At 44.8% G+C, this 22,479-nt stretch overlaps 1 protein-coding gene across 1 annotated transcript; it reads left to right on the top strand.

The window, feature by feature from the left end:
* On the top strand, positions 1-22,123 carry renbp (renin binding protein). Its single transcript, XM_074682113.1, has 11 exons — positions 1-132; positions 6,608-6,713; positions 7,293-7,368; positions 7,449-7,524; positions 13,553-13,740; positions 15,012-15,239; positions 16,266-16,347; positions 16,480-16,655; positions 16,748-16,879; positions 19,510-19,597; positions 19,780-22,123. The coding sequence occupies exons 1-11, from the start codon at positions 36-38 to the stop codon at positions 19,848-19,850; spliced, it is 1,320 nt and encodes a 439-aa protein (XP_074538214.1). The 5' UTR covers positions 1-35; the 3' UTR covers positions 19,851-22,123.
* Positions 22,124-22,479: the final 356 nt, after the last annotated feature.

The raw sequence follows: 22,479 nt of genomic DNA, 5'->3' as shown, positions 1-22,479 counted from the left end.
CACACACACACACACACCAGCTGAGCAGCGGTCACATGACGGCTGCTCGACACAAACAGAACCCGCAGAGTGAGTTCAGCTACCGGGACGCTGTCAGCTGCTACCTGGTGTGCGGAGAACCAGGATCTGAAGGTAAACACAGCTTCTGTCTATTCTCTGTCTGCTTGTTTAATTTCTGCTGTTAAAGCTGAAGATTAGAGACAGGCTCCTGACAATACTGCTCTCTGACACCGCGTCTATCCCAGCACCGACAACAGCACTGCTTCATTCACAGTTTAACAGCCCTGATGCCCGGGAGATGGTTAGGACAGCAGGCTTCAGCGAGTTCTGGGTAAAAATCGACGAACCACTGTTCTGGTTCTGGATTATTGATTTTTGAAGGCTACTGATGCTCCAAGCTAACCCAGCTAGCTGATAACCCGGGTTGTGCAGCATTTAAAACTATTATGGCCTTTAAAGTCTTTATTGGTTATAAAACAGAACAGAGCTCATCCTGATGTCTCAGCATGAGCTACTGCAGCTCAGAAAACCCAAGGAAAAACAGTTATTTGTCCATTATTAAACTGCCTTCTTTACTGCAAAATTAGTTTGTCATATTTCTTAAAAATAAATTTGCAGAGCACGATTTAAAAGTACAGGATAAGATCTGCAATGTGGAGGCAAAACAAACTGCAGTTCCTTAAGTGTCCACTTAGTGCTGGCTGCAAAAGAACTTATAGCTCATTTGTTTAAAAGACCTTAGAGATGGGGTATCATACTTTTTTAGTCTTTATTTTGTCCCTCTGGTGTCCCTGTAGTATACATGATTTACAGCTCACACAAAACCCTATTTCTCTCCCTTGGTATTTATTTATAAAACTCTTATTTCAGCTAGTGTCTGAAACACTTTGTCATAGCTGCTGTCTCCCTGCTCCACAAACCCCCTGGCCAGGTCTCTGGAGGCCTGTCTCAGGCAGAGATACAGGCAGACTTTTGGTGTTTGAGCATGAACCAGTTAGAAGATCTGGTGAAGAGTATGTCCTATTTTTAGAACAGTGTTTTGATGCAGTTTATTTCTACAACTTAAGATTATTTAGGTTTGAAAATCTGCACACGCTTAGTGTGGACATCCAGTTTTGGTACTGTATATCCATGTTTGAGAAAAGGGAACAGTTGGCCTCAGCACACCTGATGATTTCTGGGAGTTGGCTTAAATGTTTAAAGAATAAAAACTGAACGCTGCCCCTCTATGTCTGGTTCTGACTCTGGGACAGAAAGCACACCTGTTTCAGGTGACCTCAGCAGTCAGAGTGGTTTGTAACGAGAGCTTAGCTCTCTGATAGAGGAAGGAAAAACCTCAGGCAACCTCAGACTCATGTGATCCACTTTCTCAGTCTCAGTGAGGACTCCAGCAGCAGCTGGCTGTTTACCTGGGGTGACCTATGAAAAATGTAACGCCCAACAAGTCCCCTGAGGATACATACAAGGACCAGTTTTTCCAGAGTTCTTCAGGCTCCAGAATATTCTGCAGGTGATATTAAAGAAAGGGGAGCAGGATTTTCCTAAACAAATGAAAGTGAGTGGAAGAAGTGAATCACAGCAGCTTTGATAGTGGACGTAGCACAGAGCAAGAAGAAATACCAGAGTGAAACGAAATGCCAAACGTAGAAAGCTTTTCCCTAAACGAGGGTGAAGCTTGGCTCGACTTTCACTCACTTTCAGGAACTTGGAGAGCAGCACAGGACAAAGAGAGACGTGAGTTAGCTTTCTGCTAACCAGGTATGAGTCAAATACCTGTGATTAGCTTGTGCTAACATGCCAAGTCAGGTGCACAGCTCTCGAAACAGGTTGTTGCTGGGCTAGTGAGTGTGTTCATGTAGTCGCTGTCGGAGGCTGTGGGTGTGTGCTGCTGCTGGCACTTGGGCTAAGGAGGAGGAGCCCAGCTTGAATGCTGTGTTGTCCAACAAGTTACAGAAATTCCTGCAGATGCCACCTTCAAGGAGACTGTCTTGATGTGGTAACTTCTTAAAAAGTGGCCCAGACTGCTTCCCCCTCCCCTGCTTTTATCCTCTGCCCCTGATTGGTCATGAGGTACAGGTGAGTTAGGTCACCTGCAGTGGAGTGGCTCTAAGTCCAGAGTAAAAAGCTGTTAGCCATATTTTCCAATTTTAAGCCAGATTTCAGGCTGTAAAGATTGTCTTTTTGGCTCGTTGTGTGTGTGATTTCCAGTACGTTTGCTGCCAGCCTCTAGTGGATACTGGATGAACTACAGTTTGCGGCTCTTCTGCATAGTTTGATATTTTTAAACTGGGGGTTCTTCCTTTTTATTGCCACACAACGTAACACACACCAAGACAGCCGGCTGATGACATCGATCACCCCCTGTATTGTTTAATGAAATGAAATGCAAAATACTGTATTTATTCCAAAGGAAAATTCAGGATTGTAGTAGTTCAGATTGTGTTCAATAATAATAATAATAATAATAATAATAATAATAATAACGATAATAATAACTAGAGCCCGACCGATATGGGATTTTTGGGGCCGATACCAATACTGGGGGCAAAAAAAAGCAGATATTCAATATATCGGCTGATATCCAGTATATCGTCCGGTATCCGATATATAGGCTAATATATAATAAATTGATTGATATACAGGATATATACTGTATGTGAACACAGGATATATACTGTATGTGAACACAAATTATCATAATACCCATATGATTCAAGACAGAGACAGAACACTATTAAATTAAAACAAGGAACTTTAATTATAAAACTGTCAACAGAAGAACTGTAGTGGTAACCAATGATGAATAAGAACAAGCTGTAAACACAATAATAATAACGCAAACTTTAAACAAACTAAGTAGAAAAATAAGTCACACTGTTAACACACAATGAGCAACTTACACAATGTTAGAACTCTGTATTATAGGTTTACATTAGATAATGGTGAACGTGTGAAATAACAGCATTTATCTCTGTTTATTTCACAAAAAAGCAAATAACACGACGTTAAAACACCTTTCTATAGTCTTACATTACATAATGGTGGACGGAGGGGGCAGGCACTCGGGCAGTGTGCAGCCCAACACACAGACACACAGGAGCAGGAGTGACAGAATCTCTGCAGAGCAAAATGTTTTATAATCGGCTACATTTTGGCCGATGTTGATTAATCGTTGATTAATCGGTGACAGGCACCGATTAATTAATCGGCCCGATTAATCATTCAATATTAACAATAATTAATTCTGGACTTTGTTCATGAGGTTGATTGCTGCTGGCAGGAATGATCTTCTGTACCTCTCAGTCTTACATCGGACCTGAAGAAGCCTCTCACTGAACACACTCTTCTGTCTCATCACCGAGTTGTGGAGAGGGTGTGAAGAGTCCTCCATCATCTTCATCAGCTTGTGCACTATTCTTTTTTGGACGATTAGCTCCAGCGGCTCCGGAGTTACTCCAAGCACAGAAGCAGCTTGCTTTCTTGATCAGTTTGTTGATTCTCTTCAAGTCTCTGCTGCCCCAGCAGATCACTGCGAAGCTGATTGCACTTTCAACAACAGACTTATAGAAGATGTGCAACATTTTGGTACAGAAGTTGAAAGATCTCAGCTTCCTTAAGAAGTAGAGTCTGCTCAGACCTTTCTTGTAGATGTACTCAAAGTTGCATTTCCACTCAAGTCTATTGTCCAGCTTAACTACTTGTATTCCTCCACCACCTCCACCTCCTCTCCCAGGATGGAAACACATCAATGTGCATTCTTGTTCCTCTTGAAGTCAACAATCATCTCTTTTGTTTTTGTTGGTATTCAAGATGAGATGATTGTTACCGCACCATTTTACAAACTGACCAACCAGTTCTCTGTACTCTGCTTCCTGTCCATCACTGATACACCCAATAACTGCAGAGTCATCAGAGTATTTCTGCAGATGACATGACTCAGAGTTGTACTGGAAGTCTGAGATGTACAACATGAAGAGGAATGGTGAAAGTACAGTTCCTTGTGGTGTTCAAGTGCTGCTGACCACCTTCTCAGACACACAACTATTCAGTCTCACAAACTGTGGTCTGTTTGTCAAAGAACATGACCCTCAAAGTGCTGCCTGACTGGTCCAGATGAGAGTGGGCTCTCTGAAGCAGGTAGATGATGGCGTCTTCAACCCCAAGCCCATTACGATATGCTAACTGTAATGGGTCTTGAAAGATGTTCACCTGCTTGTTGAGGTGAGCCAGTAGGAGTCTCTCCAGGACTTTCATGATGTGAGATATCAGGGCAACTGGTCTGTAGTCATTTGGTTCAGCAGGTTGTGGTTTTTTAGGCACTGGAACAAGGCAGGATGTTTTCCACAGCACCGGAATTCTTTTCTGACTCAGGCTGGTGTTGAACAGGTGCTGAAGAATTGAACATAACTGTTTCGAGCAGGTCTTGAGAACTCTGGGACTGACACCATCTGGACCTGCTGCCTTGTTCTGGTTCAGTTTCTGCAGTTGTTTCTTGACTTGATTACAGGAGACAGACAAAGTGGAGGAGGCAGTGGAAGTTTCAGGAAGTCCTGATTTGGATGGAGATGAGATTTTATCCATGTCCTAAACTGAGCTGCAGGGTGACAGAGTGGGGCAGTGACAGGAAAGCTGTGGGTTCAGGGAGGGTGTGTGACGTGTTGGGTTTGAGGCAGGAGGTGAGCTGAACCTATTGAACAACATGTTCAGCTCATTAGCTTTGTCCAGATCTCCGTCAGTTTGATCCCCCTTTATCTTGAAGCCAGTGATCTTCTTCATTCCTGACCACACATCCCTCGTTGTTTTGCTGAAGCTGACTTTCCAACCTTTTCCTGTAGTCCTCCTTGCACTTCTTTGTTTGTGTTTTCAGTTGTTTTTGTGTTGACTTCAATAACTCCCTGTCTCCATCCCTGAAGGCTTTCTTTTTGATGTTCAGCAGCTTTTTGAGGTCACTGGTGACCTTAGGGTTTGTTATTAAGGAAGCACCTCACTGTTCTTGTTGGAATGATGCTGTCCACACAGAAGTTTATATAATCTGTCACACACTCAGTCAAGGTGTTGATGTCATCTCCATGCGGTTCACAGAGGATACTCCAGTCTGTAGCCTCGAAGCACCCTCTCAGAGCATCTTCAGCTTCATTAGACCAGGTTTTAATAGTCTTTCTGATGGGCTTGTAGGAGGAGGTGAGAAGAACCAGATTATGGTCAGATATTCCTAAAGGTGGCAGGGCAGAGGCGCTGTATGCATTTTTAATATTTGCTTAGAATAAGTCCAATGTTTTGTTTTCTCTGGTGGAGCAGCTGACAAACCGGTGGAATGTTGGTAGAGTTGCAGAGAGGGAGATGTTAAAATCTCCAGATATCGCCACAAAAGCGTTTGGATGTTGTGTTTGAAGCCTGGCAATTACAGAGTTAATAACATCACAGGCTACGTCTGGGCGGTACCAGGTGTTATATAAACCGCTACCAGAATAACATGTGAACTCTCGGGGTAAATAATATGGGCGAAAGCTCACAGCTAGAAGTTCAATGTTACTTGTGCAGATCTCTTTAATAGTGACATGTCCAGGATGACACCAACGCTGGTTAACCAGCACTGCAATTCCACCTCCCTTTAGCTTTCCGCTGAGTTGTTTGTTGCACTCTGCACGGACCGTCATGAAGCCGTGTACAAACACATTATAGTCTGGGATGTTTTCGTGCAACCACGTCTCAGTGAAGCACATAATACTGTATTCTCTGTATTCTTTCAAAGACCTGGTTAGCACCCGGAGCTCGTCAATTTTGTTAGCTAGTGATCTTACGTTACCCATCACACAACAGTTGGAAGAAACTGTTTAAATCTCCACCGTTTTTCTCTCTGCCTCACTCCTGCCCTGCATCCGCTTCTCTTTCTTTTCAACTCCATTGGGATTTGAGGTGATATTTCACTGATGATCTTGAGTTTGGAGAGCATTATCAGTTGATCCCGGTGGTAAACAAGTCTCGTTGCCATGAAGATTCAGCATAACAAGTCTTGAAAAAGCCAAAAAATATCCAGAAAATCTCCCGTGTAGCTGTAGCACAGCCTCTGAACCTCTGAAATCCTCTTGGGCAAACAAAAAATGACACCTAATGTATTAAAAAAAAGACGTATATATAACAAAAAATCACAAAAATTAAGACAGAGCTACTATTGAGAGCTACAATTTGCAGCCACCTGGCCGCGCATTCCTGAATGATGCCCTAACCCTAACCCTAACCCTTATCTGCCGAAGTCAAGTTTGATCATGTGAGATTCTGCGAGATCTTGTGTCTGTAGGATTTGTAGTGTGGTTTGGTTGAGGTAGCGTTTCAAAGACAGCACCATCCATTGTTGGGCTTCAGAACCCAATAGGTGGCATCACTGAGACTACTACTGCAGTGTTTGTTTGTATCTCTTTAAAATCCCCACTACTTTAACTTTTTGTGTTTGTCCTTCAAAAGAGCAAATGAAGTTTAAACTCAGTACGAGCTTGTCAGAGCCCGCTGACACTTCCTCGCATCTCGCAACTCACCTCCAGACTTCATTCAGAGATATTTTTGAGGAAATGTTGACGTTTCTCATGAATTCTTATGGTTTTGGTCACAGGAAAAATGTCAGAGGAGACGTTGAAGAGATGGCGAGAGCAGATCCGCACAGAGCTGGACAACGTGGTGGACTTCTGGCTGAAATACTCTCATGACACTGAGCATGGGTGAGTTAAGCTGTTAGTTATGGTGGTCGATAGGTAGTCAGCCAATTTGCAAACGCAAAAACACAAATGCAAAAACCATAACACAATGGAAGTTAAAAGAGGACAGTTATCCTAATGGACACAGAAAAGTTGTTAAAGTAAGTTAATGATTGTTTTTTTTTTAACTGAAGCTATGATAAATATAGTTCTAATGCTAACATAAATAAAGAAATATAAGTTCTATGAAGGATATCATGAGGTGACACTCCTACATAGCTATATTTTTCATAGAAGAAGTTAATCATTTACTTACTTCTACAACATTTCTGTGTCCGTTTGGATAAGAAACCCCTTTAATTTCTGTTGTGGCTGAACCTCTGTTGTGTTGTAGCTTTTGCATTTCTGTTTTCGGCTCTTGCATTCATGCTGTGTTTTTTGCTCTTGCATTCATGCTGTGGCTTTTGCATTTGTGTTGTAGTTTTGGCAAATAGTCTGAAAACCACTGGCCACAGTAGTTTATTACAAATAAAACCAGCGTGCTTGTAAAAACTCTGCACAGAAAGTTGAATTTGTGAATTATATCCATGCTTCATGGCTCAGAGGCTTCTTCACGTGCCTCGGGAGGGACGGGACGGTTTATGATGACCTGAAGTACGTCTGGCTGCAGGGCAGACAGGTACGCCACCACAGTGAAGAGGAAGTAATCTGTTGTATAAATGTGCTCATTAGTTGTGTGACTACTTGTTCCTCTCACAGGTGTGGATGTACTGTCGCCTCTACAGAACCGTGGAGCGCTTCCGCCTGCCTGAAATCCTCGAGGCAGCAAAAGCGGGTGAGTGCGTGACAGGATGTTTCCTCAAAGAGCAGTGGGCTGGTAAACTGAACACGTGCTGTGTCAGAAAGGACAGAGAGGAAAGTGTCGTCCTGTGATGGGGAGGAAGAAGGGTCCTCTGTTCTGACCGGCTGCCTCAGTCATGGATTGTCAAACCAAATGTTCAGACAAATCCTTAAACTCACGACTGCGATCATAATAAACTCCTCACACAGCCCTTTCCCTGCATGTTTTTCCTGACTCTCCTCCCTGTTCCCTGCTCTCCCCATCGCCCTGTCCTCTCTCAACGTGGAGGTGCTCACGTGTCGCCTCTGTGAGGCTTCATGTTTGCTTGATGTGATGCCAAACTTTTGTGCATCTGTGCAACAGATGGTTTGGCACTGCATCTGTAAACTGAAGTGAATAATGACTGCAGAGTGCTTGCTTCATCATCATTAGAGACACAGTTCAGTACCAAACATCACCTGATCAGGAGCTGATCACAACAACCAAGCTTTTAGATCAACCAGTGTTTAACTTCCTGATGTTTGTACTGGGAAGACTGAAATCCAAGCTAGTGTTTGTGCCTTGTTCTGGTAAAAAAAAATCATCTTATTAATCTGAACCACATTCACCTGAGAAGTTGGGAAAAACATCTTGTTGCAAAAGCAAAAATGACACCTGTACTGCTAAAAAAAGAGTGAAATAACCTGTCTATGGGTCAGTTAGAGAAATTTTACTAATTTAATAATTAATATGTTGAAACAAATAACTACGTTGAAACAAATAACTTTCCATTGCGTCCAACCTCTCGGTGCAGCCAAAAAGTTCAACAACCAGCTGCATCCCATCATTGCCAAATTTGAACATTATAAACACAAAGAGTTCGTTAAAAAACAAGGCGTACCTGCTCCCCCTCTCCCTTCGCTGGGCGTTTGGGGCCCGCGGCCACCTGGGGGTCAGCCGCTGGGGCCTGGCATACCTCCAGGGGGGGGGGGGCGCATCATCTGGGCTGGATCACTGGGTCTGGGTGGGGCGGCTCCAGATCCTGCCATGAGGCAGGAGATAGTGGCGGGGGTGTGCACTGGGGCTGGTCCTACCTCCCCCGGTGGCTCGGGCAGGGGTGGGCGCCGGGGATGTTTTGATGCCCTGGAGTCCTCCCCTGGGGGGCAGCGCCCTGGGGGTGGCCTACCTGAGTGAGGTCCCTGGTGGGCACTAGGCCGGTGGTTCTGGTGCTGCAGTCTACTAGGGGTGGTGTTCCTGCTGAGCGTGCCTGCTCACTGGGGCTAGCCTGGGTTGTCGCTTGTGGGTCCTGGGGCCTACTGTTCAGGGAGCCGCTTGGTGCTGCTTACGTGCCCCCTCTCTGTTGTGGGTGGTTTGGCCCGGCCCTCACTAGCCCTACCTCTCAATTGCACTTCACCACTCACACATTGCACTTTTGTATATATTCTCACTTGTGGGCACATTCATAACACTTAGGGTTCTGGGGGTCGGGGGTGATGGGGGAGCGACCAGCTCGACGCCTCTGTCTCTCCCGTTCTCCTGTTTTTACTGCACTAAATACACTAACTTGGAGGGGTTAGTGCAATCTGTTTTAGGCTGTGGCTGGTCTCTGTTCCCCTCCCGCCTGCCCGTCCTATTAAACCAACTGGGTTGGTGGTATAGGGTTTGTCACTACCATAGGCTTGGTGCAGCTGTGAGGGTCGGGCCTTGCTGGCTATGACTTTGTTGGAGGATGGGTGGTGCCGGCGGCTTTCGAGGTGCAGCTGGGCTCCGGTGGCTGCGGATGGGGGTCTGGTGCAGGCCCTGGGGGTCGGGTGGGCCTCGCTGGGTCATGCGTCCCTTGGTAGGCTGTGGTGGGATCCTTTGGCTTGTTGCTGGCTGGGGGCCTTGGCATGGCAGGCTGCCTGTGGGGTGCTGTCCTGTGCAGGTGGCAGGGGGGCCTCTCCTGTATGGGCAGCGGTCTCCGGCGCTTCTCATGGCCTTGGCTTCTCTGGGGGGCGAGCCGTGACCTCGACCCCACCAACCTAACAGGAAAGTGTAGGATTGGGAGGTCAGTAATCTCTTCAGCCAAGACCAGTGGCCCCTGTCCCCGGCCACTTCCCCCAGCTCCTCTGGGCGGATACCAAGGTGTTCCCAGGCCACCTGAGAGTTATAATCTCTCTGGTCCCTGGTCTGCCGTCTGTCAATCTCTCGTTCCATTTTCCTCTCACTAGTGAACAAAACCCTGAGATACCTTAACTCCTCCACTCAAGGCAAAGACCACCCCCCACCCCCTACCCACTCACACACACTCCCAACTGGGGACGACTTTGACTGTTAGCAATACCAACCAGACTCTCACTGCGGGAATACAGAGATCATCCTGGTCGTGGCACACTGGACCAGCTCTGCACTACGGTGGCTGATGGGGGTCAAACGATAAGCAAAGCCACAACACGAATGCAAGGGCGAAAACACAATGGAAGTGCAGCAACAACTGAAAGTACAAGCAGTTAGTTATCCCAACAGACACACCAAAGTTGTGAAAGCAGGTAAATGATTATCTTTTTTTAACTTTATCTATGATAAATAAATATATAAATTCCCATGGGCTCACCACCCACAGGAGGGGCTATAGGGGTCAGGTGCAGTGTGAGTTGGGCGGCAGCCGAAGGCAGGGACCTTGGCGGACTGATCCTCGGCTGCAGAAGTTAGCTCTGGACGTGGAATGTCACCTCTCTGGTGGGGAAGGAGCCTAAGTTGGTGTGCAAGGTTGAGAAGTTTGGGCTAAACATAGTTGGCCTCACCTCGACACATAGCAAGGGCTCCAGAACCAGCCTTCTTGAGCCACATGGGGCCGTATGTCTTAGACACTCTGGTAGAGAGAGGGGCGGAGCTGTCAACTAATCACCACCTGGTGGTGAGTCGGCTCCAATGGTGGGGGAAGATGCCAGTCAGACCCGGTAGACCCAAACGTATTGTGAGGGTCTGCTGGGAATGTCTGGCAGAGTCTCCCGTCAGAAAGAGCTTTAACTCCCCCCTCCGGGAGATGTTCAACTGTGTTCCGGGGAGGTAGGGGACATTGAGTCCTAATGGGCTTTGTTCAGTGCCTCCATTGTTGAGGCGGTCGATCGGAGCTGTGGCTGTAAGGTGGTTGGTGCTTGTCGGGGCAGCAATACCCGAACCCGCTGGTGGACACCAGCGGTGAGGGATGCAGTCCAGTTGAAGAAGGAGTCCTATCTGGCCTTTTTGGCATGGAGGACTCCTGAGGCAGCAGACAGGTATTGACAGGCCAAGCGTAATGCCGCTTCGGCTGTTGCCGAGGGAAAAACCCGGACATGGGAGGAGTTCAGTGAGGCCATGGAGAAAGACTTCCGGACAGCTTCGAAGAGGTTCTGGACCACCATCCAGCATCTCAGGAGGGGGAAGCTGTGCACTGTAAACACTGTGTTCAGTGGGGACAGTGCGCTGCTGACCTCGACTCGGAATGTTGTAAATTGGTGGAAGGAATACTTCGAAGACCTCCACAATCCCACTGGCATGCCTTCCTTGGAGGAAGCAGGGCCTGGGAATGTAGGGGGGGGCCCTGCCATCTCTGGGGTTGAGGTCGCCGAGGTGGTTAAAAAGCTCCTTGGTGGCAAGGCCCCGGGGGTGGATGAGATCCACCCAAAGTTCCTTAAGGCCATGGATGTTTACAACATCATGTGGGCATCGGGGGCAGTGCCTCTAGATTGGCAGACTGGGGTGGTGGTCTCTCTTTTTAAGAAGGGGGACCAGAGGGTGTGTTCCAACTACAGGGGGATCACACTCCTCAGCCTCCCTGGTAAGGTCAATACCGGAGAGGAGGGTCCGTAGGGTAGTCAAACCTCGGATTCAGGAAGAGCAATGTGGTTTTCGTCCTAGCCATGGAACTGTGGACCAGCTCTATACCCTCAGCAGGGTCCTCAAGGGTGTATGAGAGTTTGCCCAACCTGTCCACATGTGTTTTGTGGACTTGGAGAAGGCATTTGACCGTCGGGGAGTCTTGTGGGGGGTTCTCCGGGAGTATGGGGTATTGGACTGCTTGTTACGAGCCGTCTGTTCCCCGTGTGACTGGTGCCAGAGCTTGGTCCGCATCCCTGGCAGTAAGTCCGACTTGTTTCCAGCGAGGTTTGGACTCCACTCCTGCCCTTTGTCACTGATTCTGTTCCATTACTTTTATGGACAGAATTTCTAGGCGCAGCCAGGGTGTCGAGGGGGTTCGGTTTGTTGACCTCAGGGTTGCATCCCTGCTTTTTGCAGATGATGTGGTCCTGTAGAATTCATCAAGCAGTGTCCTTCAACTCTCTCTGGATCGGTTTGCAGCAAAGTGTGAAGTAGCTGGGATGAGAATGAGCACCTCCAAATCCAAGTCCATGGTTCTCAGCTGGAAAAGGGTGGAGGGCCCTCTCTGGGTCGGGCATGAGATATTGCCCCAAGTGGAAGAGTTTAAGTATCTCGGTCTTGTTCACGAGTGAGGGAAGGATGGAGCGAGAGATAGACTGGCGGATCGATGCAGCGTCTGCAGTAATGCGGACTCTGCACAGGTCTGTCGTGGTGAAGAGGGAGCTAAGCCAAAAGGCAAAGCTCTCTGTTTACTGGTCGATCGTCGTTCCCACCCTCACCTATGGTCATCAGTTTGGGTAGTGACCGAAAGAACAAGATGGCGAGTACAAGCGGCCAAAATGAGCTTCCTTTGTAGGGTGACCGGGCTCTCCCTTAGAGATAGGGTGAGAAGCTCGGCTATCCGAGAGGAGCTTGGAGTAGAGCCGCTGCTCCTTTGTGTTGAGAGGAGCCAGATGAGGTGGCTCGGGCATCTGACCAGGATGCCTCCCTGACGCCTCCCTGGTGAGGTGTTCAGGGCACGTCCCACTGGGAGGAGACCCTGGGACAGACCCAGGACACGCTGGGGAGACTACATCTCCCGGCTGGCCTGGGAATCCCTTGGGATCCCCCGAGAAGAGCTGGACGAAGTAGCTAGAGAGAGGGAAGTCTGGGCTTCCCTGCCTAGGCTGCTGCCCCCGAGACCTGACCCTGGATAAGCAGCAGAAGATGGATAAGTGGATGGATATGATAAATACAGCTTTGTATGGGTGTTGTGCTATCCTTCATAGTACTTGTGTTTCTTTATTTACCTGAAAAAGACATCCATTTATATTTAGCTTTATGAATCAATAGCGTTAGCATCGGAGCAAAATTTATCATAGCTGAAGGTAAAAAAGAAAACAGCCTTCACTAAAACTGTCCTATTAACTTCTGTTGTGGCTGCACTTGTGTTGTTTTGTAGCTTTTGCATTTGTGTTGTTGCGTTTGCATTCGTGCAGCATTATGTAAGAAGTTTTTAGTTATTACAGGAACCTGCATTTTGTAATAAGTGATGCAATATGTAAGAACTTATTACATAATGCAGCAAAGTTTGTTACATATTGCGTTCAAGAATTTTATTGCAATTTGCGTCAGATTATTACGAAATGTGGGGTTATTAAAAGATGAAGAGAAAATTGATTACATAATGAAGCGTTACAGGTGCTCCATAAATGTGGAGTTGACGATCCACTGTTACAGCTGAAGCTGTTTTTATAAGCTTCAAACATGAGTAAAAATAAAATTTGGGGTGAGACATTTTAAGTGCACTGCATGCAGCGATTTGACGGTGTTCATCAACATTTTTGTCACAAAGAAAAGTAAAGCAAAAAGAGAAACTCCTCACAGCCTAAAAAATCTTCTCCAATATTTAAGGAAATGCTCACGGTCTTGCTTTAAAAAGTAAGTAACTGAAATAAACTGAAGCTCTGGCCATTCAGAGACTCAGGTTTTAATGTGACATTTTTTTATGAGCTCAGCTTTTGGTTAAAATAAAAGAAAGTGCCGTTCTTCCCTCATTCAGCCTTTTCCATCACAGGTTTCTGTCACCTGTGAACATGTTGCTCAACTGTCCTGATAAAAGTCATTTTAGGAACAGAAAGTTGTGTGATTGTGTCTTGTGGAGGGTTTATTCATCCTCCTGTTAAAAATCTTAAGCTTGTGGTTTTGTTGCTTGATATCTCAGGAGGATCCTTCCTCAGGAAGTTTGCCCGTGTATCCGGCGTTGGCAGCGGCGACGGTTCATGGAAATGTGCCTTCTGTCTAACCAGAGATGGTAAAGCAGTGAAGATCCAGAGGACAATTTTCAGTGAGTGTTTCTACATCATGGCCGTGGACGAGCTGAGCAGAGTCACAGGTGACCAGGACATGCAGGTACAAACCAGGAGCGCAGCTACCTACTTTCTGGGAGGTATGCAGACACATGACAGCCAGACATATATATATATATATATATATATATATATATATATATATATTTATACATATATATATATATATATATATATATATATATATATATATACATATATATATATATATATATATATATATATATATATATATTTATACATATATATATATATATATATATATATATATGTACATACATACATACATACATATATATATATATATATATATATACATATATGTACATACATACATACATACATATATATATATATATATATATATATATATATATATATATATATATATATATATATATATAAACGCATCATCGTGACGCATGCCTGGCCAGCTGATGAGCCGCTTAAATAAACTGGCTTAGTTCAGATGATATGACAGGCCGAAATAGTGCTGAATTATCTAAAAAATATATATTGTGGTCACCTCGGTGTAGACGGACGGGGATGTGGTCTACAAAGTGTTAATGATAAAAACACACTAGTTTTTGAATGGGGTTTGGCCCGCTGCCAAACATCACAGGGCGCACTTGCGGGTACATGCATCAGCTGATCAAACAGCTGTTCACTGTAACAAACACATTTCTCTGGGGTTGAAGGAGCGGAGGGGCGCTAACCAGTGATGTGCTGGCGTGCCCCTGCAGAGCTTTAGAGATCTCTATACTTCTTATCTCTCTCTTATTCTTACTGTCTCTATAGCTCTGTGCCTCTGTTTTCGATTGTATCGTTTACACAAACAGCTGTCAAATACAGAAGATGCAGACTCAAAATAATTTCTGCACCATCAGTGTGTGTGGTTAGAGCTAAACATGCTCTGATATCCTATCAGCTGCATGCTGAGGAGAAAGCAAACTGACCTGCCAATGAGTGAGCTGCTGCAGCTTGCTGTTTTTCTGCTGATGCTGCATTAACAGAAACTGTTCAACTCGGGTCACAGGATGTCCACTTCCCTGTTTTGTAAACGTGGATCATACTTCCTCTGAGAAATTCTGAGAAATGTCCAGATCTACGATTTCTGATCTCTCTAAATAAAAATCGAAGTCCACAATCAAAAACATATCAGTCAGCCTCCATCATCGTTTTTCAGTCCAATTAGAGCGTCCACGAAGTCAACCTGAACACCTGAGGATAGTCATTTTAATCAGTCTGAACTGTCCGTGTGTGTGTGTGTTTCAAACTGAGCTCTATCACTCTCTGCCTGGTCGTGTTTTTCAGCTGGAGGCCGAGCAGATGATGGAGCAGCTGATCTTCTGGGTTAGACAGGACTCGTCGGGTCTCGGCCGGCCGCAGCTCTCCGGGGATGTCCCCACCAACTGCATGGCTGTTCCCATGATGCTGCTGTGTCTGGTGCAGCAGCTGACTGAAGGCCGAGCGGAGCAGGGGGTGCAGAAGTACAGAGAGCTGGGCAGCTGGTGTGTGAAGCAGATACTGCAACACATCCAGGTGGGTGTGCATGGTTCCACGGCTCTTGCTATGTGTTTTAGGGTCCAATCAGAAAAGAGAGCAGCAACAGACTTTCAGGCTTTTTGCACATGTGGTGATGATGTGATTTGTTATTATCACTGACTGCAGTAAAGGATAAGACCTCAAAGATGGCACCTAAGAAAGAACAAGAAGTAAAACTCTCGATGTATCCAGAAAGAAATCATCCTTATTTTACCGTTGCATTCCTGCAGCTGCCTGAGCCTCACTGTGCAAGGATCCTGAGCTCAGGTGTAACAGGATAATAGGTTCATTACCAAAATGTACAAACTTTCAGCTGTTTGCACTGAACAAATCAAAGAACAACTTCATTAGCCTTATACAACTGATGTTTGCAAATGTTTTCTCAAATTATAGAAAAAAAACGTCACTTTTGAGGATGATTAAAGTATCAGAGTGATCCAACCCCGTCATGTCAAGCTTCTCTCATCCTCAGTCGAGCTCCTTTAGCTAAAGATGGGACTCAGTGTCTTCAAACCTGACCACAGATTTTCTCTGGGGTTCAGGTCAGGTGCCAGGACCAAGAGCCTACATCCATTCTAGAAGAATGAAGCCTATGCAGAAATGCCAAAAGCTGTTCATTGAGAACCCCCTTTAGGCTGGCTTTAGAGGGACCAGAAACTATAGAAACACCAAGCTCAGCTCATGTGACTGACAGCGCCTTGTAGCTGTTTGAAAGGAAGCTCAAAGCCTGAGTCATATCTAATATGGCCCCTGCCATTAAGCGGCTCCGTTACTCTGCATCAGGAATAGACGGGTGATGCAGAGACTGCGTCTATATTTCATCCAGTCTGTGACCAGGACTTGTTCTGAGGCTGGGCTATGGTGGACTTTGAGGTCAACTTTGGATCCTTGTCCTGTGAGGTCTAAGCTCCAGCTTCTGGCACGTTACAGATTTACTCCAGCTCCATCAGATAGGTTCCTGGTCAGTGATTTAGGAAGTTGGAAATGAATCTTTCCTGTTTCTCTGTCTGTGTGCTGGCTTAGAGAGACGGCACGGCTGTTTTAGAAAACGTATCACTGGAAGGAAAGGAGCTGCTGGGCTGCAAGGGCCGGCTGCAGAACCCAGGTAAACACACACACACACACCTACACACACACACACACACACACACACACACACACACACACACACACACACACACACACACACAGAATTAGGAACCTTCCCATCTTCTCTCTGGTCCTTATCCTGGCTCAGGCCACGCCCTGGAGGCTGGCTGGTTCCTGCTGCAGTTCAGTGCCGAGCGAGGGGAAGTGGAGCTCCAGCAGACCGCCATCGACAAGTTTGTCGAGCTCCCTTATCAGGCGGGCTGGGACAAGGAGCACGGAGGACTCTTCTACTTCCTGGACGTGGATGGTCACTGCCCCACACAGGTGAGATGGACATCCATCCACACATTTCTGTGATGGTGTATGATGAAGTCATAATAGAGACTGACTGATGACTATGCTGTGTGTGTGATCAGCTGGAGTGGAGCATGAAGCTGTGGTGGCCTCACTGTGAAGCTCTCATTGCCTTCCTGATGGCCTACAGACAAACCAAGAGACCTGAACTGCTGCAGAAGTTCTCTCAGGTCTACAAATACACCTTCAGTCACGTGAGTTTCACTCTGAAAATCCTCTTCCATTTCCTTTTTAAAGGAGCAGTGTGTTTAATTTAAGTGGGGCTGTGTAAGGTTCATGTGGATGTTAAGGATTTCCCTCAGCCCGGTCAGTTTGTTCCAGTCAGACTCAAGAAAATGGCCTCCACTAGGGGTGATGTAGGGAAATATGTGGTTCAATGGCAGGATCAGGGTCTGGGGCTGTTTTCCGAACCGCTCACTACACTAGCAGTGCCTACTATTTTGGCTGAATTTCAGTATGTAGTAGTCAGTATGCGAAAACTTGCAAAATCTGCAGTATACTAAAAATCCCTGTATGTCCTACTGATCAAAGAAAATTTCTCAGTATGCAACAGACCAGTCTACCTGGCATACTGTTTCCCACAATGCACGGCGCTAACACTGTTTGTCGATACAGGTGGCAGGTTTCGGTGAATTACTGCCATCTACTGGAATGAGTCGGCATTATAACTACAACACAACAACACTAACGTTAGAGCAGCAGTGTTCAAACTTTTTGCAAAGAGGGCCAGATTTGATAAAGTGAAGATGTGCGGGGGCCAATAGTTCCTTCTGATGTCTTTTTAATTACAAAAGTAACACGCAAATGTACACTTTTATTAAACAATTTTCATTGTCACAATTCTCTTTATTTTCCAAACGGCAGTGTAAACCAATATAAGCCACTCAGGCAGACTGTAACAACTCTAAAAACACAATTCTGCCTTGTTTAATTCATATCTGGAGAGTCAGATAAACATTGAACATTGAACTGTATTGAATACCCTAAATTTCCATGAGTTTGGTAAATATCTTTGCCTCATGAACATCTCAAACAAGAGTTATATGTAATGCAGAGTTGTCTGTTATCACTGAAGTTTTAAACAAGTGAATTTTTCTCTTTTCTTTTACAAGATTGTTCACAGAGTAATAATTTGTGTCATATCTACAGGTACCCAACATCAACAGTTAAACCCAAATCTTATTCAAGATGTTATAAAAGTGCCATCAGTCCAAGTGTATAGGTATGCTTTTGGCTTTTCACTGTTAATAGTGACAGATTCAAGACATTTAATTTCATATTAAGTTCATATTAAGTTCATGACAGAGAATGTCTGTTCATACAAATATGTAGAGTCGAATAAGCTCAGCATTTTCCTAGCAAGTGTTCACATTTCTGGAAACCTGCCTTTATCCAGCTGCCCATAAAAGTCACCAAAAGAGAGCTGCTGGTGCTTACCGCACCGCTCATCACACTGCAGCTCAATGAGCTCCAGCTGCAGCTGTGGAGGAGCATCACCAGGGTCCACGTAGAAGGGAGAGGAGAAAAGCAACATGTCCTTTTCAGTAACTGCAAAATCCTGAAAGCATTTGTTAAATTCCATATAAAGAGATGAGATAGCTGTTACATAAGTCTTCATTTGTGCAACGATGTTGTCCTGTGGGAAAATGTCAATGACCTCTTTCAAAGCTGGGAAGTGCGCGGTGCAGGGCTCTGTTTGGGACAAGTGTCTCCAGAAAAGTTGCAGCTTGGCTCCAAAGGCCTTGATGTGAGCATACAGCTGGCTCACCACTGCATCTTGTCCTTGCAGATCAACATTCAGATGCTTCGTTATGTCAGCCTAAAAAGCCAAATCTGCCAGCCATACAGGATCGGACAGGTCTTCCATGGGTTGCCCCTTTTCACCCAAAAAATGTCCAATTTCCTCCCTGAGAGAGAAAAATCGCTGCACTGCAGACCCCTGACTTAGCCGTCTCACATCATTGTGATATATTACATCTCCGTATTCAGCCTGAATGTCAAGCAAAAAGTGCAGAAACTGTCGATGATGTAGAGCTTTAGAGCAAATAGAATTGATTGCCTTTACCACTGGTTTCATAACATGATCAAATTTGAGATGCTAGGCACAGAGAGCCTGCTGATGAATCATACAGTGAAGTTTAGTAGCGTTACCTCCTTCTTCGCTGACTTCATTGCAGATCAGTGTGGACAATCCACTTCGCTCACCAGCCATGGCCATCATCTGTAATGATCCCACAAACTTATCAACAGCTTTACCAACAGAAACTAAAAGTTCTGTTCCTCTGGTTTGGCCTTTAAGGCTTTGAAGGTCAAGCAGCTCCTTCGTTACATTCATGTTGTCATCAACTCCTCTTAAAAAAACAAGAGCTGTGTGTCCGATGCATCGCTGCTTTCATCGCAGGCTAATGAGAAGTAATCAAAAGCCGCTCCCCTGCCCCCCAGTTGTCTCTGAATATCTGGTGATATGTCCTCAACTCTCCGTGCCACAGTGTTATGTGCCAGGCAAACGTTCATAAATTCTTGCTTCTTCTGGAAAACAGCCTGAGTCTCATCCATTGACCGAACAAAATGAACGTCATCTTGCTTGGCTCAAAGTGAGGTCGCCATAAGAACTGCTCCCCCTGGTGGCTGGCTGGCTGGCTGCAGTATAGGTCACAAAAATTCTGTCCATGAAGGAGTGAGATGTGATTATTACTGCTGACTTATTTTAAGGTACTTGACAAACGTATAATCACATTATATCTCAGTATATATCTCTGTTCCGCTAAAGCTGCCCACTTCTACAGACTGCACCTTTAAAGTGTGACTGTCTGACTTTGTGCAGTTCCCTGATGCTGAAGGAGGCGAGTGGTTCGGTTATTTGACTCGGGAGGGGAAAGTCGCTCTGGATATTAAAGGAGGGCCATTCAAAGGTGAGAACTTTAACCTTTTAGGGGGAGCTCTTTGGCCTGTTTTAGGTTTTCAGTCAACGTGTATCAGCTTGTAACAGGATTAAGAGCAGTTTCAGTTTTAAGCTGGTTTTCCTTCTCCTTGTAGTCTTGCTGGATTTGAGTGTAGTTCCATTCATAAAACATGATCATCTTCTTGTCCTCAGGTCTCTTCCACGTCCCTCGCTGCCTCTACATGTGCGAGCGCCTCCTGGATGAGCTGCTGGTTTCGGCCTGAGATGTTATAAAAATGGGATTAACTCTGATCTGTTGGTCTGTTCCAGGTTACAGTCAGGTCAGGAAGTGAAGTTGCACTAATTATCAGCAAACAAACACGCATTCCCACAATTTCCTGATGTTTTTCTCAACATCTCCTCAAATTTCTTCAGTTGAAAGTGAAGTTTCTGATTCCATCTTAGCAGTGGCTGGTTCGAGACAATATCACAACAGAAATAGAGAGAATATCTCATGTATGTACTTTTTTACTCATGCTCAATGATATTATTTGCAATCGTTTTCCTTTCCTTCTTTGCTGTCACCTTTATGTCTTTTTTAATGGTGATGTTATCAGTTAACTGCAAAAAAAAGTGAAGCGTAGTTAAGTGTTTTATCTTAGTTTAAAAAAAATTGTCTATTAGACTTCATTAGAGCCACATTCACCCGACAAGTCCAGAACAATATCTTATCTCAAGATACCAAAAGATGAAAATGGAGCCTGAATTTCTTGTAAATGGGTGGAAGAAAAGGTTAGGGTTTTTTGTATTAACAAACTTGACAAGCAAATTTTTCTTACTATTTTTGTGATCAAATATCTTTGATTAAAATACATCTCTGGACTTTAGGGTGAATGTAGTTTAAACTAAGTCTGTCTTTACTAAGAATAAGACAGAAATGCCAGATTTCGGTTTTTGCAGTGTTAAAGCCGCTTTGTGTCTGAAATGTACAAATAATGAGTCATTATCATAGATTACCAATAATACGGTCTGTCTGTGCATTAGGGATGAGTAATATGATGATTTGAAGAGTAAAAATGAAAGGAGACTCGAAGGGAGAACCTGCTCAATGTGCTTAATGAACACAGGAGCATCATTATGAGAAATAATCTTTTAACCTCAGCTTCTCTGTCTCTCTCTCCTTCAGCTGAAATGATGTATTTTTTTTTAAGAGAATGTGCCTTTTACATGCGCACTGAACCTTTTAGATCCATTCCATTTTATAACGCTTATTTGACAGAGGTTACTGTAACCAGCTGGGGAATGTGAGGGGCAAAATGATGCTGCAGTGTTTCAGTGGAAGCAGCATAGACCTGTGAGTTTTATACTTGTAAACAGAGATTTTACGGCTGATTTTAACTACAGTGCCAACCATTGTACTGGATTATTTGGTCATTCATAGACATGTTACATATGTGGAGTAACTTTTGTGAAGCCAGCACTTCCGGAAGCAGAATGTTGCTGTGAGGAGAGGTGTTGGAATATAACATTTTCTCTACAATTTGTTTGTTGTTTTGTTTTTTGTTTATGAGAAATCATGTGAATGATCCTCATTATTTTTCTTCAGGTGAAGCTAAATACTGGGAACTTGCTAAACAAATTTAAATAAATGACTTTGAAAATGAAAAATGGGCAAAACTGAGCAAATCAAACATGATTCACCTGCAGAATCCTGACCTTGTGTGTGTTGTCATACTGCCACCTGCCAGTAGGAGGCAGACAGACATGCAGTGTTCAGCTTTAAACAGTGGAAAGTGCAAATGCACTGTTCTTCACCTCTTCTTCACCTTATTTTAGGCGTCATCACTGGTCAGCCATCTTACCTCGGCACTCTACAGGGGCCTTTTTCAAACCGCCCCCTACACACTCTCCCTACCCACTACCCCTCCGTTTGCGCATTCTCGCGTAGTGTCCGCCACATTAAGGGCCATCCCAAACCAATCCGCGGGGAGGGGTAGTGGGCTATAAAACCCTCCACGAGGGAGTCTGCATGGATGCCGACTCGCTGAACACGTGCAGCGCTAAATTGTGTCCAGTGTCAGCCATAGAGGAAGCAACGTACAAATGTAAGTTCCACGCATATGTGCCTGCACAAACACTGTTAAACTAACACAAATATTTAATGATTGTCATGCAGATGTTCACAACTTTAGATGTGCATGTTATTGATTAAGGTCTGCCTTGCATTTGTTTTGACAGTTCGTGTTTATTTGAGCGTTTAATATTTACAAAAAACTGAATAATTTATTCAAGCGAGAATGAAACATGAAAAAATCTTCAATAAAAAAAATAGAAATGCAGCCAAAAAAGCGTGGGAGTAAGTTCCTTTTGTATTTTCTAGGCTATATTTTCTTTTTTTTTTCAGAATCAGAATCAGAATCAGAATCAGAATCACCTTTATTGGCCAAGTATTTTCAAGAATACAAGGAACTTGACTCCGTTTTAAACTTTCTTTGTTTATCTGTTTCCGCCTGAGATCTGGTGAAGTTTCTGTCCCAAAGCTGTATTTATACCCTACACCCTGATGAAGTGAACTTGGTTCAGCTGCGAGTGTGACTCCGTGACGGAGTGCACTCCATCATGGAGGGGGAGTGTGTAGGGGGGCGGTTTGAAAAAGGCCCTTAGTGTGTATCTATGATTTTTGCTCCCCAGCACCAGGGCGGCGCCATGGTACAGCACTTTGTCATCTGTTTTCCGGTCCAGACCGGAAATTCTGTATCGCCAAACAAACAGGCGCGGATAGCCCATACGGGATAGGACCACCTACAGTGTTGTTTTTTCATCCCAAGATGTCTAGTATTGTGTGTTCAGTTAAAGGCTGCCACAATAACTGGGCGAAGAGGAGGGAGCATTTAAAGCGGACCTGTTATGAGA

Source organism: Halichoeres trimaculatus, unplaced genomic scaffold, assembly GCF_033239565.1.
Source record: "Halichoeres trimaculatus isolate MK-OKI-2021-1 unplaced genomic scaffold, fHalTri1.1 fHalTri1_scaffold_11, whole genome shotgun sequence".
In the NCBI taxonomy this organism is placed as follows: domain Eukaryota; kingdom Metazoa; phylum Chordata; class Actinopteri; order Labriformes; family Labridae; genus Halichoeres; species Halichoeres trimaculatus.
Note: the sequence above shows the minus strand (reverse complement) of the source record. Positions and strands in the feature narration are given on the sequence as shown.